Source organism: Oryx dammah, unplaced genomic scaffold (assembly GCF_014754425.2).
Source record: "Oryx dammah isolate SB20612 unplaced genomic scaffold, SCBI_Odam_1.1 HiC_scaffold_2, whole genome shotgun sequence".
NCBI lineage: Eukaryota > Metazoa > Chordata > Mammalia > Artiodactyla > Bovidae > Oryx > Oryx dammah.
The window spans coordinates 74,589,716-74,607,049 of record NW_024070186.1 but is presented as its reverse complement, the minus strand read 5'-3'; the positions used below and the strand labels follow the sequence as shown (position 1 = coordinate 74,607,049).

Sequence of the window (17,334 nt, the reverse complement as noted above, 5' to 3'; positions counted from 1 at the left end):
CCCATTTTGTGCTAGTAGTAAAGAACCTTCCAGCCAATGCACAAGACATAAGAGACGTGGGTTCGATCCTTGGGTCAGGAAGATCTCCTGGAGGAGGGCATGACAACCCGCTCCAATATTCTTGCCTGGAGAATCCCATGGACAGAGTTGCTTGGCAGGCTACAGTCCATAGGGTTGTGAAGGGTCGGACACAACTGAAGCAACTCGGCACATAGTACACACACAGGAATTCTAGAACAATGAAAGTCCCTAGTTGCCAGGAGACTGATGCTAGACTCAACCCCTCAACTGGCTTCTCTGGAAGAGTCAAAGAGCTCTGGTGACACCTATTTAAGGCATCCAATCAGAAAGAAACTTTGACAGCATTAAGATGATTAAAAATCACTCACTGTGAGAACACTGTTCAATAGAGGAGAACACACACACAGGAGGAGGAAGTTGGCTTTCTTCCATTAAAACTCACTCACCTTTTTAACAGCAGGATCCCCTTTGGACAGATGACAGGATGGGGACATTTTTACCTAGGGGGGAAAAAAAGGCAAACCTTTTGATATCTTATTTACAATTTAGTTTTGTTTGACCCACCTCAAATAACTCAACTAGAAGTGGCACAGTATTGTGTGTGCGTGCTCAGTCATGTCCAATTCTTTGAGGCCCCATGAACTGTAGCCTGCCAAGCTCCTCTGCCCATGGAGTTTTCCAAACAAGAATTCTGGAGTGAGGTACCATTTCCTTCTTCAGGGGATCTTCCTGACCCAGGGATCAAACTCGAGTCTCTTGCGTCTCCTGCGTTGGCAGGTGGATTCTTTACCACTAGTGCCACCTGGGAAGCCCCAGAAGTGGTATAACTGAGATAAAACAGACATTTTAAGGGAACCAATGAATATATGTATATTTTTTAAAGTCCCTTTGAAGTTTCTCTGAGATGAAAAACACAGTGGTTAGCTAAGACAAAAATGTGATTAAGCTATGAAAAGTATTACAGATGGTCCAAATTGATTTTAGCCAAATGGTAAGGAACCTAAGAGATCTTTGGGGACAATATTAATTTTAATTACCTTTGTGGACAGCTGACATGATCCAAAGTAGTCAGGGATATATTATTTCATAATGATAAAGAAATCAATTCATCAGGAGGACATAACAATCCTAAACATCTACACATCTAACAGCTTAAAATACCTAAGTTAAAAAGTGATAGAAATGCAAGGAGAAGTAGATCTTACAGCCAGAGATTTCCATATTTCTCTCAAGAAATGAGAGAACAAATATGAAGATCACAGAAGATATACCCAATTTAAGAAATAAGCAAAGGATCTGAACATTTTTCCAAAGAAGACATACCAAAGAACAAGAGATACATGAAAAAGTGCTCAACATCACTTATGAGAGAAATGCAAAGCAAAACTACAGTGATGTATCACCTCACACCAGTTAGGATGGCTTTCATGAAAAAAAAAAAAAAAGACAAGGTATAACCAATGCTGGCGAGGATGTGGAGAAAGGGAGCCCTTACACATTGTTGGTAGGAATGTAGATTAGTACAGCTATTATGGAAAACAGTATGGCAGTTCCTCAAAACATTTAAAAAACTGAACTATCATATCATCCAGCAATCTCACTGCTGGGTATATATCAGAAGGAATTGAAATCAACATCTTGAAGAGATACCTGCTCACCCATGTTCAGCATACCATACCATTATTTACAACAGCCAAGATATGGAAACAACTCAAGCATCTATCAGTAGATGAATGGATAAAGAAGATATATATATATATATATCTCACATCCTCACACATACACAATGAAATATTATCAGTCATAAAAGAAGGAAATCTTACCATGTGCAATAATAAGGATGGACCCAGAGGGCATTATACAAAGAGAGAAGTCAGACAAAGAAGGACAAATGTTGTATGATATCACTTACAAGATCTAAGGCACAACACAGTGATCAGAGTCAACAATATGGTACATTTCAAAGTTGCTAAGAGACTAGATCGTTACTGTTCTCAACACAAAAAAGAAATGGTAATTATTGACATGATAAAGGTGTTTTAAGGCTACTGGTATGAAAAGGCAAAAAGATATGATACTGAAAGATGAACTCCCCAGGTCAAGAGGTGCCCAATATGCTACTGGAGAAGAGCAGAGAAATAGTTCCAGAGGAATGAAGAGGCTGAGCCAAAGTGGAAACAACGCCCAGCTGTGGATGTGGCTGGTGGTGAAAGTCCAATGTGTAAAGAACAATACTGCATAGGAACCTGGAATGTTAGGTCCAAAAATCAAGGTAAATTGGAAATGGTCAAATGGGAGATGGCAAGAGTGAACATCGACATTTTAGGAATCAGTGAACTAAAATGGATGGATGGGTGAATTTAATTCAGATGACCCTTATATCTACTACTGTGGGCAAGAATCCCTTAGAAGAAATGGAATAGCCTTCACAGTCAACAAAAGAGTCTGAAATGCAGTACTTGGGTTCAGTTTCAAAAACGACAGAATGATCTGTTTGTTTCCAAGGCAAACCATTCAATATCACAATAATCCAAATCTATGTCCCAACCACTAATGCCAAAGAGCTGAACACTTTTATGAAGACCTACAAGACTTTCTAGAAGGAACACCCCTCTCCCCCCAAAAAGTGTCCTTTATCATAGGGGACTGGAATGCAAAAGTAGGAAGTCAAGAGATACTTGGAGTAACAGGCAAGTTTGGCCTTAGGAGTACAGAATGAAGCAGGGCAAAGGCTAACTGAGTTTTGTCAAGAGACTGCACTGGTCATAACAAACACCCTCTTCCAACAATACAAGAGATGACTCTACACATGGACATCACCGGATGGTCAATACCGAAATCAGATTGATTACATTCTTTGCAGCCAAAGATGGAGTGACTCTATACAGTCACCAAAAACAAGACTGGGAGCTGACTGCAGCTCAGATCATGAACTCCTTGTTGCCAAATTCAGACTTACATTGAAGAAAGCAGGGAAAACCATTAGGTCATTCAGGTATGACCTAAATCAAATCCCTTATGCTTATATAGTGGAAGTGACAAATAGATTCAAGGGACTAGATCTGACAGACAGAGTGCCTGAAGGACTATGGGCAGAGGTTCATAACGTGATACAGGAGGTGGTGATCAAAACTATCCCCAAGAAAAAGAAATGCAACAAGGCAAAATGGCTGTCTGAGGAGACCTTACAAACAGCTGAGAAAAGAAGAGAAGTGAAGTGAAAGGCAAAGGAGAAAAGGAAAGATATACCTATCTAAATGTAGAATTCCAAAGAACGGCAAGGAGAGATAAGAAAACCTTTCTAAGTGAACCATGCAAAGAAATAGAGGAAACCAACACAATGGGAAAAACTAGAGATCTCTTCAAGAAAATCAGATACCAAGGGAACATGCAAAGACAGACAAAATAAAGGACAGAAATGGTATGGACATAACAGAAGCAGAGATATTAAGAAGAAGTGGCAAGAATTCACAGAAGATTTATACCAAAAACGTCTTAATGACCCAGATAACCATGTTAGTGTGATCACTCAGATGAGAGCCAGACATCCTGGAATGCGAAGTCAAGTGGGCCTTAGGAAGCATCACTACGAACAAAGCTAGTGGAGATGATGGAATTCCAGTTGTGCTATTTCAAATTCTAAAAGATAATGCTGTAAAAGTGTTGCACTCAATATGCCAGCAAATTTGGAAAACTCAGCAGTGGCCATAGGACTGGAAAAGGTCAGTTTTCATTCCAATCTCGAAGAGAGGCAATGCCAAAGAATGTTCAAACTACTGCACTCATCTCACATGCCAGCAAAGTAATGCTCAAAATTCTCCAAGCCACGCTTAACAGTACGTGAACTGAGAACTTCCAGATGTTCAAGCTGGATTTAGAAAAGGCAGAGGAACCAGAGATAAAATTGCAAACATCCACTGGATCATAGAAAAAGCAAGAGAATTCCAGAAAAACATCTACTTCTGTTTCATTGACTACACCAAAGCCTTTGATTGTATAGATCACAACAAACTGTAGATAATTCTTCAAGAGATGTGAATACCAGACCGCCTCACATGCTTCCTGAGAAACCTGTATATGCAGATGAAGAAGCAACAATTAGAACCAGACATGGAACAACAGACTGGTTCAAAACTGAGAAAGGAGAAGTCAAGGCTGTATACTGTCACTCTGAATGTTTAACTTACATGCAGAGTACATCATGTGAAATGCTGGGCTGCATGAAGCACAAGCTGGAATCAAGACTGCCGTGAGAAATATCAGTAACCTCAGATATGCGGATGACACCACCCTTTGGCAGAAAATGAAGAGAAACTAAAGAGCCTCTTGATGAAGGTGAAAGAAGAGAGTGAAAAAGCTGGTTTAAAACTCAACATTTAAAATACTAACATCATGGCCTCTGGCTCTATCACTTCATGGCAAACAGATGGGGAAACAATGGAAACAGTGACAGATTTTATTTTCTTGGGCTCCAAAATCACTGCAGATGGTGACTGCAGACATGAAATTAAAAGACACTTGCTCCTTAGAAGAAAAGCTACGACCAACCTAGACAGTATATTAAAAAGCAGAGACATTATTTTGCTAACAAAGGTTCATCTAGTCAAAACTATGGTTTTTCCAGTAGTTATTTATTGAGGTGAGTTTTGGACCATAAAGAAGGCTAAACACCAAGGAATTGATGCTTCTGAACTATGGTGTTGGAGAAGACTCTTGAGAGTCCCTTGGACTGCAAGGAGATCCAACCAGTCCATCCTAAAGGAGATCAATCCTGAATATTCATTGGAAGAACTGCGCTAAAGCTCCAATACTTTGGCCACCTGATGCGAAGAGCTGACTCACTAGAAAAGACCCTGATGTTGGGAAAGACTGAAAGGAGGAGGAGAACTGGATGACAAAGGACGAGATGGTTGGATGGTGTCACCGTCTCAATGGACATGAGCCTGAGCTAGTTCTCAGAGATGATGACGGACAGGGAAGCCTGGCATGCTGCAATCCATGGGGTTGCAAAGAGTCAGACACGACTGAGCGACTAAACAAACCAACACATGGTACGCTCAAACCACACAATATTAAATGTTGATTATATGTCAATTTAAAAAAACAAAAAGGAGGGATATAGAAAATGTACATTGACAGAATCCTCTACCCAACAAAGGCAGAATACATACATAATCTTTTTCATGTACAGTAGAGACATACCTCAGAGATATTATGAATTCAGTTTAAGGCCATTGCATTATAGCAAAAGTTGCGATAAAGCAAGTCATACAACTCTCTGGTTTCCTGTTGCATATAAAAGTTGTTTACACTACACTAGTCTATTAAGGAGCATTATATCTAAAGAAACAATGTACATATTTTAATTGAAAAATATATTCTTGCTTAAAAAATGCTAACTATAATCTGAGCCTTCAGTGAGTAATAATTTCTTTGCTGATGGAGGGTCTTGCCTCTATGTTGATGGCTGCTGATTGATCAGGGCGGTGGTTTCTGGAGGCTGGGGTGGCTGTGGCAATTTCTTACAATAAGACAAGAATTAAGTGTGCCACATCTATTGACTCTTCCTTTCATGAATGATGTCTCTGTAGCATGCAAAGCTGTCTGACAGTATTCTACCCACAACAGAACTTCTTTAAAATCTGGAGTCAATCCTCTTAAACCTTGTTGCTGCTTTATCAACTAAGTTTATGTAACATAAATCCTTTGTTGTCATATCAACAATCTTTACAGCATTCTACTAGGAGTGGATCCCATCTCAAGAAAACACTTTCTTTGTTCATTCATAAGAAGCAACACCTCATCTGTTCAAGTTTTATCATGATATTGCAGCAATCCAGTCACATCCTCAGGCTTTACTTCTAATTCTCTTGCCACTTCCACCACATCAGCAGTGACTTCCTCCATGAACCCTTCTAAGTAATCCACGAGGGTTGGAATCAACTTCTTCCAAACTCCTGTTAATGCTGATATTCTGTCCTTTCCCATGAATCACCAATGATCTTAATGGCGTTTAGAATGGTGCACCCTTTCCCGAAGGTTTTCAGTTGACTTTGCTCAGATCCATCAGTGAACTATCTATGTCAGCTATAGCCTTATAAAATGTATTTCTTACATAATAAACTTAAAAGTCAAAATTCCTCTTTGATCCATGGGCTATAGAACAGATGCTGTATTAGCAAGCATGGAAACAACATTAATTTTGTTGTGTATCTCCATCAGAGTCCTTACATGACCAGAAGCATTGTCAGTGAGCCATAATATTTTTTTCAAAGGAAACTTTTTTTTCTGAGCAGTATGTTTCAACAATAAGCTGAAAATATTTAGTAAACCATGTTGTAAGCAGATGTGCTGTCATCCAGACTTTGCTGTTCCATTTATAGAGCACAGGCAAAGCAGAGTTAGCATAATTCTTAAGGAACCCAAAATTCTGGGCATGGTAAATGAGCATTGGCTTCATCTTCAAGTCATGACCTGCATTAGCCACTAACAAGAGAGTCAATCTGTCCTTTGAAGTTTTGAAGCCAAGTACTAACTTCTCCTCTCAAGCTATAAAAATCCTAGAGGGCAAGGCATCTTATATAAGGCTATTTCATCTATGATGAAAATCTGTCATTTAGTGTCCCTACCTTCATTAATCATCTTAGCTAGATCTTCTGAATAACTTGCTGTTGCTTCTACATCAGTTCTACTTTCTGCTTCACCTTGTACTCTTACATTACGAAGATGGCTTCTTTTCTTATACTTAATGAACCAACCTTTGCTAGCTTTAGACTTTTCTTCAGCAGCTTCCTCCCTTCTTTCAGCCTTCACAGAATCGAAGACAATTAGGGCCTTGCTTTGGATTAAGTGAATTTTATGGCTGATTTGATTTTCTATCCAGACTACTAAAACTTTCTCCACATGAGCAATACGTCTGTTTTGCTTTATCATTTGTGTGTTCACTGAAGTAGCACTGTTAATTTCCTTTAAGAACTTTTACTTTTCATTCACAACTTGGATTAACTGTTTGGCACAAGAGGCCTAGTTTCTGATCCATTTTGGCTTTTGGTAAGGCTTTCTCAGTAAGCTTAATCATTTCTAGCTTTTGATTTAAAGTGAGAGAAATGTGACTTTTCCTTTCACCTGAACACTTAAGAGGCCACTGCAGGGTTATCAATGGGCCTAACTTCAAAATGAATGGTCTCAGGGAATAGGGAGGCTCGGAAAGATCCCCTGGAGATGGGAAAAGCTACTTACTCCAGTATTCTGGCCTGGAGAATTCCACGGACTGTACAGTCCATGGGGTTGGACATGACTTAGCATTACCTTTCTTTCTTAAGGAGAGGGAAGGAAACGGGATCGGCTAGTAGGCGGAGCAGCTAGAACACATACATATATTAAGTTTGCCATCTTAAGTAAGAGCAGTTTGTGGTCCCCCAAACAATTACAACAGTAACATCTAAGATCACTGATCACAGATCACCATGCAATAATAATGAAAAATATTTGAGAATTACCAAAATGTGACACAGAGACACAAAGTAAGTAAATGCTTTTGAAAAAGTGGTGCCAATAAACTTGCTTGAGGCAAAATTGCCATAAACTTTCAATCTGCAAAAAAGAAATGAAGTTTCTGCAAAGTGCAATAAAGGAAAGCACGATAAAATGATGTAAGCCTGTATACACGGACCATTTACCAACACAGATTATTTTCTGACAATAGCAATTTTCAATTAATTTCAAACAATTCAAGTCATACAAAGAATGTTCTCTGACTATACTAGAAATAAATTAAGACATGAGTAACACAAAGATTTCTGGAAAATTCTCAAATATTTAAGAACTGACAAATTTCCAAATAATGCTTTGATCAAAGAAGAAATCAAAAGGAAATCAGATCCTAAAAATACACATAATCATGAAGAAATAAGATCTGAATAGACCAAAAATTAGTAAGAAAACTGAATCAGTTATAAAACAAAACTTCCCCAAAAGAAAAGTCCAGGACAAGACAGTTTCATTGGTGAATTCCACCAAGTCTTTGAAGGATTAATTCCACTCCCTCTGCAACTCTCCCAAAAAACTGAAGAGGAGGGAACTCATTTTAGGAGATCAGCATTAACCTTCAAGGAAGGAAGATGACAGGTCAATATCCCTGATGAATATGGTTGAAAGAATCATCAACAAAATACAAAATGAATTCAACAGCACCTTATAAAGTTCATATATCAAGTTTAAGAGGGATTCATGGGATGCAAGGAGGGTTTAACATACACAAATCAATAAATGTCCTAGCCAGAGAAATTAGGCAAGAATAAAAGGCATTCAAATTGGAAAGAAACAAGGAAAATTATCTCTGTTGGTAGATGATATGCTCTTATTTGTAGAAAATTATAAATTTAGATTCCACAAAAAAGCTATTAGAATAAACAAATTAAGTAAAGTAGGATATAAAATACAGGAAATCAGTTGTATTCCTACACACTAACAATTAACAGTTCAAAAAGGCAATTAAGAAACAATTCTATTTACTATAGCATCAAAATTAATAAAATACCTAGGAATAAATGTAAGGAGGCCATAGACTTATATACTGAAAACTACAAAATGTTGCTGAAAGAAATTAAAGATAAATAGAAAGACACTCTGTGTTCATAGTTTAGAAGACTAAATATTGTTAAGATGTCCATACTATCTAAAGTAACCTATAGATTCACTGGGGTCAGTTTCAAATGCAATGGCAATTTGAGAAACAGGAAAATCCATCCTAAAATTTATATGCAATCTCAAGGGACCCTGAGTAGGAAAAAACAATCAATTAAAAAAGAACAAAGCTGAAGGTCTCACACTTCTTGATTTCCAAACTTACTGCAAAGCTACAGTGATCAAAACTGTGCTAGTCAAAAATAGATGTACAGATCAATGGAACAGAAATAAACCCACATATTTACAATCAATTAATCTTCGACAAAGGAGGCAAGAATACATAATGGAGAAAACCGTCTCTAGCAAGTGGTATTTGGAAAGCTGGAAAGACTCATGTAAATCAATGAAATTAGAACACTCACTCATATCATATACAAAAATAAACTCAAAATGGTTTAAAGACCTAAATATTAATATAAGACATGACACCATAAGCCCCTAGAACAGAACATAGGCAAAATATTCTCTCACATAAATCGTAGCAATATGTTCTTAGATTACTTACTCTCTCAATACAGAAGAAATAAAAGCAAAAGTAAACAAATGGAACCTAATCAAACTTAAAAGCTTTTGCACAACAAAGGAAACTATAACAAAACAAAAAGGTAACCTACAGACTGAGAGTATTTGCAAATGATGCAATTGACAAGGGCTTGACTTCTAAAATATAAAAACAGCTCATACAACTCAGTATTAAAAAAAACAAACAACGCAATCAAAAAATGGGCAGAAGATCTTAACAGACATTTCTCCAAAGACATTCAGATGGCCAGGCACTTAAAAAGATCAACATCAACTAATTATTAGAGGAATGCAAGTCAAAACCACAATGAAATATCACCTCACAACAATCAGAATGATCATAATCAAAAAGTCTACAAATAATAAACACTGGATAGAGTATGGGAAAAAAGGGAACTCTCCTACACTACTGGCAGGAATAAAAATTGGTGCCACTCTGGAAAACAATATGGAGGTCCCTTAAAAAAACTAAAACAAGAACTACCATATGATCCAGCAATCCTACTCCAGGGTATACACCTGGAAAAAACTTTAATTCAAAAAGGTATGTGCACTCCAACATTAATGGCAGCACTATTCACAGTAGCCAAGACATGGAAGCAACTTAAATGTCTATCAACAGATGACTGGATAAAGAAGATGTGGGCTGTGTGTCTGGATGAGTGTATAAAACTCAGCCATCAGAAAAAAATGAAACATTGTCATCTGAAGCAACATGGAAGGACCTAGAAATACTGAGTGAAGTCAGAGAAAGACAAAGAAAGGCAAATATTATATAGTATCACTTACATGTGGAACCTAAAAATAACACAAATGAATTTATTTACAAAGCACAAATAGTCTCACAGACATAGAAAAACAAACTTATGGTTATCAAAGGAGAAAGCAGGGGGCAGGGATAAATTAGGAGTATAGGATTAACAGATACATACCACTATGTATAAAATAGATAAACAACAATGACTTAATGTATAACACAGGGAACTATATTCAATATATTCCTAAGAAAAACTATAGGTTATTTCTTGCAATAACCTATAATGGAAATATATGTGTGTGTACACACATATATAAAACAATCACTATGTTGTACACCTAAAACTTTTTCACAATATTGTAATGTTTACAACACTGTTTACAACAATATTGTAATTTACAACAATACTGTAAATCAACTATACTTCAATAACCAACCCCACCCCAAAGAAACAGTGTGCTAACTGGCATAAAGGAGGAATTATAGAACAACAGAATAAAATAGATTGGAAATAAATCCTGTAAATGGTGTATATGGTCAAACGATTTTCAACAAGGGTGCTAAGTAAGACCATTTAATATGGAAGAGACAGTCATTTAGACAAAACGGTGGTGGGAGAACTGGAGAGCCACAAGCAAAAGAATGAAGCTAGACTTACAGTCTATCACATATATCAAAAATTGCCTCAAAATGGATCAAAGACCTAAATGCCAGAGGTAACACTATGAAACTCCTAGAAAAAAAATATAGGGGGAAAAGTTCCATGACGTAGGGTTTAGATTTCTTGGATGTGACAGCAAAGGCACAAGCAGCAACAACAACAACAAAGAGACAAACTGGACTTCATCAAAATTAAAAACTTTCATGGACGAATGGACAAGGCAGCTCAGAGACTGGAAGAAAGTATTTGCAAATGACACCCATGATAAGGGTTAATACCCAGACTATATACAGAACTTCTAAACTCAACAACAATAGGACAAACCACTCAACTAAAAAACAGGCAAAGGACTTGAATAGACATTTCTCCAAAGGTGATAAATAAACACATGAAAAGAAGCTCTATGTCATTAGTCATTCACAGAATGCAAATTTAAAACATAATGATTCAATGCAATCCCTATCAAGCTACCAACGGTACTTTTCACAGAGCTAGAACAAATAATTTCACAATTTGTATGGAAATACAAAAAACCTCAAACAGCCAAAGCAATGTTGAGAAAGAAGAATGGAACTGGAGGAATCAACCTGCCTGACTTCAGGCTCTACTACAAAGCCACAGTCATCAAGATAGTATGGTACTGGCACTAAGACAGAAATATAGATCAATGGAACAAAATAGAAAGCCCAGAGATAAATCCATGTACCCATGGACACCTTATCTTTGACAAAGGAGGCAAGAACATATAATGGATTAAAGACAATCTCTTTAACAAGTGGTGCTGGGAAAACTGGTCAACCACTTGTAAAGGAATGAAACTAGAACACTTTCTAACACCATACACAAAAATAAACTCAAAATGGATTAAAGATCTAAACGTAAGACCAGAAACTATAAAACTCCTAGAGGAGAACATAGGCAAAACACTCTCTGACATAAACCACAGCAGGATCCTCTATGATCCACCTCCCAGAATTCTGGAAATAAAAGCAAAACTAAACAAATGGGACCTAATTAAACTTAAAAGCTTATGCACAACAAAGGAAACTATAAGCAAGGTGAAAAGACAGCCTTCAGAATGGGAGAAAATAATAGCAAATGAAGCAACTGACAAACAACTAATCTCAAAAATATACAAGTAACTCCTGCAGCTCAATTCCAGAAAAATAAATGACACAATCAAAAAATGGGCCACAGAACTAAATAGACATTTCTCCAAAGAAGACATACAGATGGCTATGCTCAGCTTCACTCATTATCAGAGAAATGCAAATCAAAACCACAATGAGGTACCACTTCACGCCAGTCAGAATAAACGCTGGAGAGGGTGTGGAGAAAAGGGAACGCTCTTACACTGTTGGTGGGAATGCAAACTAGTACAGCCACTAGAACAGTGTGGAGATTCCTTAAAAAATTGGAAATAGAACTGCCTTATGACCCAGCAATCCCACTGCTGGGCATACATACCGAGGAAACCAGAATTGAAAGAGACATGTGAAAAAAAAAAGAAAGAAAGAGACATGTGTACCCCAATGTTTATCACAACTGTTTACAATAGCCAGGACATGGAAGCAACCTAGATGTCCATCAGCAGATGAATGGATAAGAAAGCTGTGGTACATATACACAATGGAGTATTACTCAGCCATTGAAAAGAATACATTTGAATCAGTACTAACAAGGTGGATGAAACTGGAGCCTATTATAAAGAGTGAAGTAAGCCAGAAAGAAACACACCAATACAGTATACTAACGCATATATATGGAATTTAGAAAGATGGTAACAATAACCCTGTATACGAGACAGCAAAAGAGACACAGATGTATAGAACAGTCTTTTGGACTCTGTGGGAGAGGGAGAGGATGGGATGATTTGGGAGCATGGCATCGAAACATGTATAATATCATATATGAAATGAATCACCAGTCCAGGTTCGATGCATGATAGTGGACGCTTGGGGCTGGTGCATTGGGATGACCCAGAGGGATGGTATGGGGAGGGAGTATGAGGAGGGAGTAGGGAGGGGGGTTGAGGATGGGGAACACATGTATACCTGTGGCAGATTCATGTTGATGTATGACAAAACCAATATTGTAAAGTAATTAACCTCCAATTAAAATAAATAAATTTAAGTTAAAAAAACATAATGAGATCCCACTGCACACCTATTACAGTAGCCAATATTAGAAAGACTGACTATATCAAGATGTGGAGGAACTGGAACCCTCATAACTTCTGGCAAGAGAGTAAAATGCTACAATCACTTTGGAGAACAGTTAGGCAGTTTCTTAAAATGTGGTTCATGGGGTTGCAAAGAGTCAGACACGACTGAGCAACTGAACTGAACTGAACTGAAAAAATGTAATATTACTCACCAGTAAAAAGGAATGAACTCTCGATACAACAATGTGGATGCATCTCAAATAACTTCACTGAGTGAAGAACTCAGACCACAAAAGCATACATACTTTACAATTTCATTTATCTACTATTCTAGAAAATGTAAGACCTCTCAAGTGGCTCAGTGGTAAAGAATTTGCCTGCCAATGAAGGAGCCACAGGAGATGTGGGTTTGGTCCCTGGGTCAGAAAGATCCCCTGGGGGACGGCATGGCAACCTACTCCAGTATTCTTGCCTGAGAAATCCCATAGACAGAGGAGCCTGGGGGGCTACATGGACTGTAGCCCTGGGGTTGCAGAGAGTCAGACACGACTGAGCACGCACACAGCAACTAGAAGATGCAAATCAAAGTGCTGTGACAGAAAGTCAATTGCTGATTTTCCTGGATCAGAAGAGAGGAACAGAGTAAATTTTTGCAGGTGATGGATAGGGTCAGTATCTTGAGTGTGTTGATGAATTCATACACATATACATATGTTAAATTTGTATACTTCAAGTATAATTTATATCAACTATACCTCAATAAAACATTTAATGAAATTTGTAGAGTACAGTTAAAAGAGTGTTCAGAAAAACATTTATAGCTTTTTATGCTATTCTGGAAAACAAAGGTTTAAAATAAAGAAACTTCCAATTTAAGAAGCTAGAAAAAGAAGATCAAAGTAAAACCAAACTAAGGAAGGTAATAGGCAGAAATCAATGCAATACAAATCAAACAAAACAACAGAGAAAATTAACAAAGCCAACACTGGTTTTTTGAAAATAACAAAATTGATAAATTGCTATTTAGACTGAGAAAAACAGAATATAAGTTACCAATATTAGCAATGAAAAGGAAATTATTACTCTGCGCCACATTACTCACAGATGTTTAAGAGGCAATAGGAGCCTATTAAGAACAGCTTATATCAAAAATTTGATAAATGAAAAGGACACACTCCTTAAAAGCAACATATAAAACTTGACCCACGATAAAGCAAAATATGAATAGCCCTACATTAAAGCTAAATTTGTTATCAAATCTTTACACAAAGAAAACTGCAAGTTCACATAGTTTCAGCAGTGAATTCTAGCAAATATTAAGTACACAGAGACTAAGATATGAAATCAGAATATCAACTTATTAACTTATAAGTAGTTCAACAGATACTAGATACTGTCTAGAAGGATGCAGAAGAGATATAAGCACTGGGAAAGCAACTGGGCTCAACTTCTCAAGCCTGTTCCAATTCCAACAGTTTAATTCTAAGAGCCTACAGTTCAGTTCAGTTCAGTTCAGTCGCTCAGTCGTGTCCGACTCTTTGCAACCCCATGAATCGCAGCACGCCAGGCCTCCCTGTCCATCACCATCTCCCGGAGTTCACTCAGACTCACGTCCATCGAGTCCGTGATGCCATCCAGCCATCTCATCCTCTGTCGTCCCCTTCTCCTCCTGCCCCCAATCCCTCCCAGCATCAGAGTCTTTTCCAATGAGTCAACTCTTCACATGAGACGGCCAAAGTACTGGAGCTTCAGCTTTAGCATCATTCCTTCCAAAGAAATCCCAAGGTTGATCTCCTTCAGAATGGACTGGTTGGATCTCCTTGCAGTCCAAGGGACCCTCAAGAGTCTTCTCCAACACCACAGTTCAAATGCATCAATTCTTCGGCACTCAGCCTTCTTCACAGTTCAACTCTCACATCCATACATGACCACAGGAAAAACCATAGCCTTGACTAGACGGACCTTAGTTGGCAAAGTAATGTCTCTGCTTTTCAATATACTATCTAGGTTGGTCATAGCTTTTCTTCCAAGGAGTAAGCGTCTTTTAATTTCATGGCTGCAGTCACCATCTGCAGTGATTTGGAGCCCCCAAAAATAAAGTCTGACACTGTTTCTACTGTTTTCCCATCTATTTCCCATGAAGTGATGGGACCAGATGCCATGATCTTCGTTTTCTGAATGTTGAGCTTTAAGCCAACTTTTTCACTCTTCTCTTTCACTTTCATCAAGAGGCTTTTTAGCTCCTCTTCACTTTCTGCCATAAGGGTGGTGTCATCTGCATATCTGAGGTGATTGATATTTCTCCCGGCAATCTTGATTCCAGCTTGTGTTTCTTCCAGTCCAGCGTTTCTCATGATGTACTCTGCATATAAGTTACATAAGCAGGGTGACAATATACAGCCTTGACGTACTCCTTTTCCTATTTGGAACCAGTCTGTTGTTCCATGTCCAGTTCTAACTGTTGCTTCCTGACCTGCATACAGATTTCTCAAGAGGCAGGTTAGGTGGTCTGGTATTCCCATCTCTTTCAGAATTTTCCACAGTTTATTGTGATCCACACAGTCAAAGGCTTTGGCATGGTCAATAAAGCAGAAATAGATGTTTTTCTGGAACTCTCTTGCTTTTTTGATGATCCAGTGGATGTTGGCAATTTGATCTCTGGTTCCTCAGCCTTTTCTAAAACCAGCTTGAATGTCAGGGAGTTCACGGTTCACGTATTGCTGAAGCCTGGCTTGGAGAATTTTGAGCATTACTTTACTAGCATGTGAGATGAGTGCAATTGTGCGGTAGTTTGAGCATTCTTTGGCACTGCCTTTCTCTGGAATTGGAATGAAAACTGACCTTTTCCAGTCCTGTGGCCACTGCTGAGTTATCCAAACTTGCTGGAATATTGAGTGCAGCACTTTCACAGCATCAGTGCCAGCGGCTGCGAGCCGGCTCACTAAGCGCAGCCGAAAGGAGCTACCCCACGTCCGAGGTCAGGGGCAGAGGCCTAGCGTGCCCAGTTGCGACAGCGCAGGAACAGTGGAGAGGAGCTTCCCCGTGACCGAGGTCAGGGGCGGCGGCTGGGAGGAGCTACCCTGTGTCCGAGGTCAGTGGCGGCCGGGAGGAGACACCCCGTGTCCGAGGTCAGGGTGGCGGCCAGGAAGAGCTACCCCGAGTCCGAGGTCAGTGGCGGCCGGGAGGAGACACCATGTGTCCGAGATCAGGGGCAGTGACCTTGAGGAGCCACCCGGAGCCCGAGGCCAGGGGTGGCGGCCGGGAGGAGCAACCCGAGGAGTGGTGGCTGCGCAGGCACAGGAGGGCCTCGAGGAGCTATCCTACGTTGAAGGTCAGGAACGGTGGCAGTAAGGAGATACCCCTCGTCCAAGGTAAGGAACAGCGGCTGTGCTTTGCTGGAGCAGCCGTGAAGAGATACCCCACGCCAAGGTAAGAGAAACCCAAGTAAGATGGTAAGTATTGCAAGAGGGCATCAGAGGGCAGACACACTGAAACCATACTCACAGAAAACTAGTCAATCTAATCACACTAGGACCACAGCCTTGTCTAACTCAATGAAACTAAGCCATGCCGGCCGGGCAACCCAACAGGGGCGGGTCATGGTGGAGAGGCCTGACAGCATGTGGTCCACTGGAGAAGGGAATGGCAAGCGACTTCAGTATTCTTGCCTTGAGAACCTCATGAACAGTAGGAAAAGAGCCTACAGTAAAAGGTGATAAAGACATTTCCTCTAACTGTAGCATCAAGCTATTCAAACAGGACCATACTGCAGTCTTTTCTGCCTTTCCCCTTTGACATTCAGAATAACTTTAGAAAACATACCTCAACTCAGGGATCAAAACTGTTGGCTACCCAGACTGTCCTTTTAAGATTTAGTAGGTCTGAAAAAATTAGACTTGAAAGTCTTTGCTTTAACATATCATGACGTTAATACTCTGGAATTTACTCCAGATGTATGATGTAGCTTGCTAAATGTGATCCAATTTTAACTCCTGGTATGCTCTTTCTGAAAAGGGAGAAAATAGATTTTCAAAGCAAAGTAGATATTTAAGCTTTAAAAAATGACCTCATAGAAGGATCTGCAGACTTTTTAAAACAAGCTAAGAACTAGATGTGGTGCTGGACAATTTATCTGAGAAAGCTGTTCACTGGAGATTAAGTCAGAGTGTTTGAAGTGGCAACAGAAATGGTCTAGAATCACTTATGAAAGGTCTTATTTCTCATTTAACAGGATTCCTTCTGGAAATGCCTCAGGCAATGCAGCTTAAAAGACACTTCAAATCCAGGTGTGTAGACACTATATCTGGGGATATGGATGATATACTATGCCAAGGCCTTAATAATGCTACACTTTTGTAATCTTTGTTAATAAAATGATTCCCAACTTAGAGAAGCAAACTGAAGTTAAATAGCAATAGGAATATCTTCCTTATCGTCTTGTTTTTTCAAAAACCAGCCTGATTTTTCTGATTACCAAAGGAATACATGTTCATAGGTGGAAATTAAGGAATACAAGAGTGA

The 17,334-nt window shown here is 39.0% G+C and overlaps 1 protein-coding gene across 3 annotated transcripts in view; it reads right to left on the bottom strand.

Moving 5' to 3' along the window:
• VPS8 (VPS8 subunit of CORVET complex) overlaps positions 1-17,334 on the bottom strand; it is a 300,505-nt gene that overhangs the window by 34,708 nt on the left and 248,463 nt on the right. For 2 of the 3 annotated variants that reach the window (XM_040252383.1, XM_040252391.1), the window contains one exon: positions 468-521. The exons of the other annotated variant lie outside the window; for it this stretch is intronic. In XM_040252383.1, the coding sequence (XP_040108317.1) occupies positions 468-521 (54 nt within the window). The remainder of the gene's footprint in view (positions 1-467; positions 522-17,334) is intronic. 3 annotated transcript variants of the gene reach the window in all.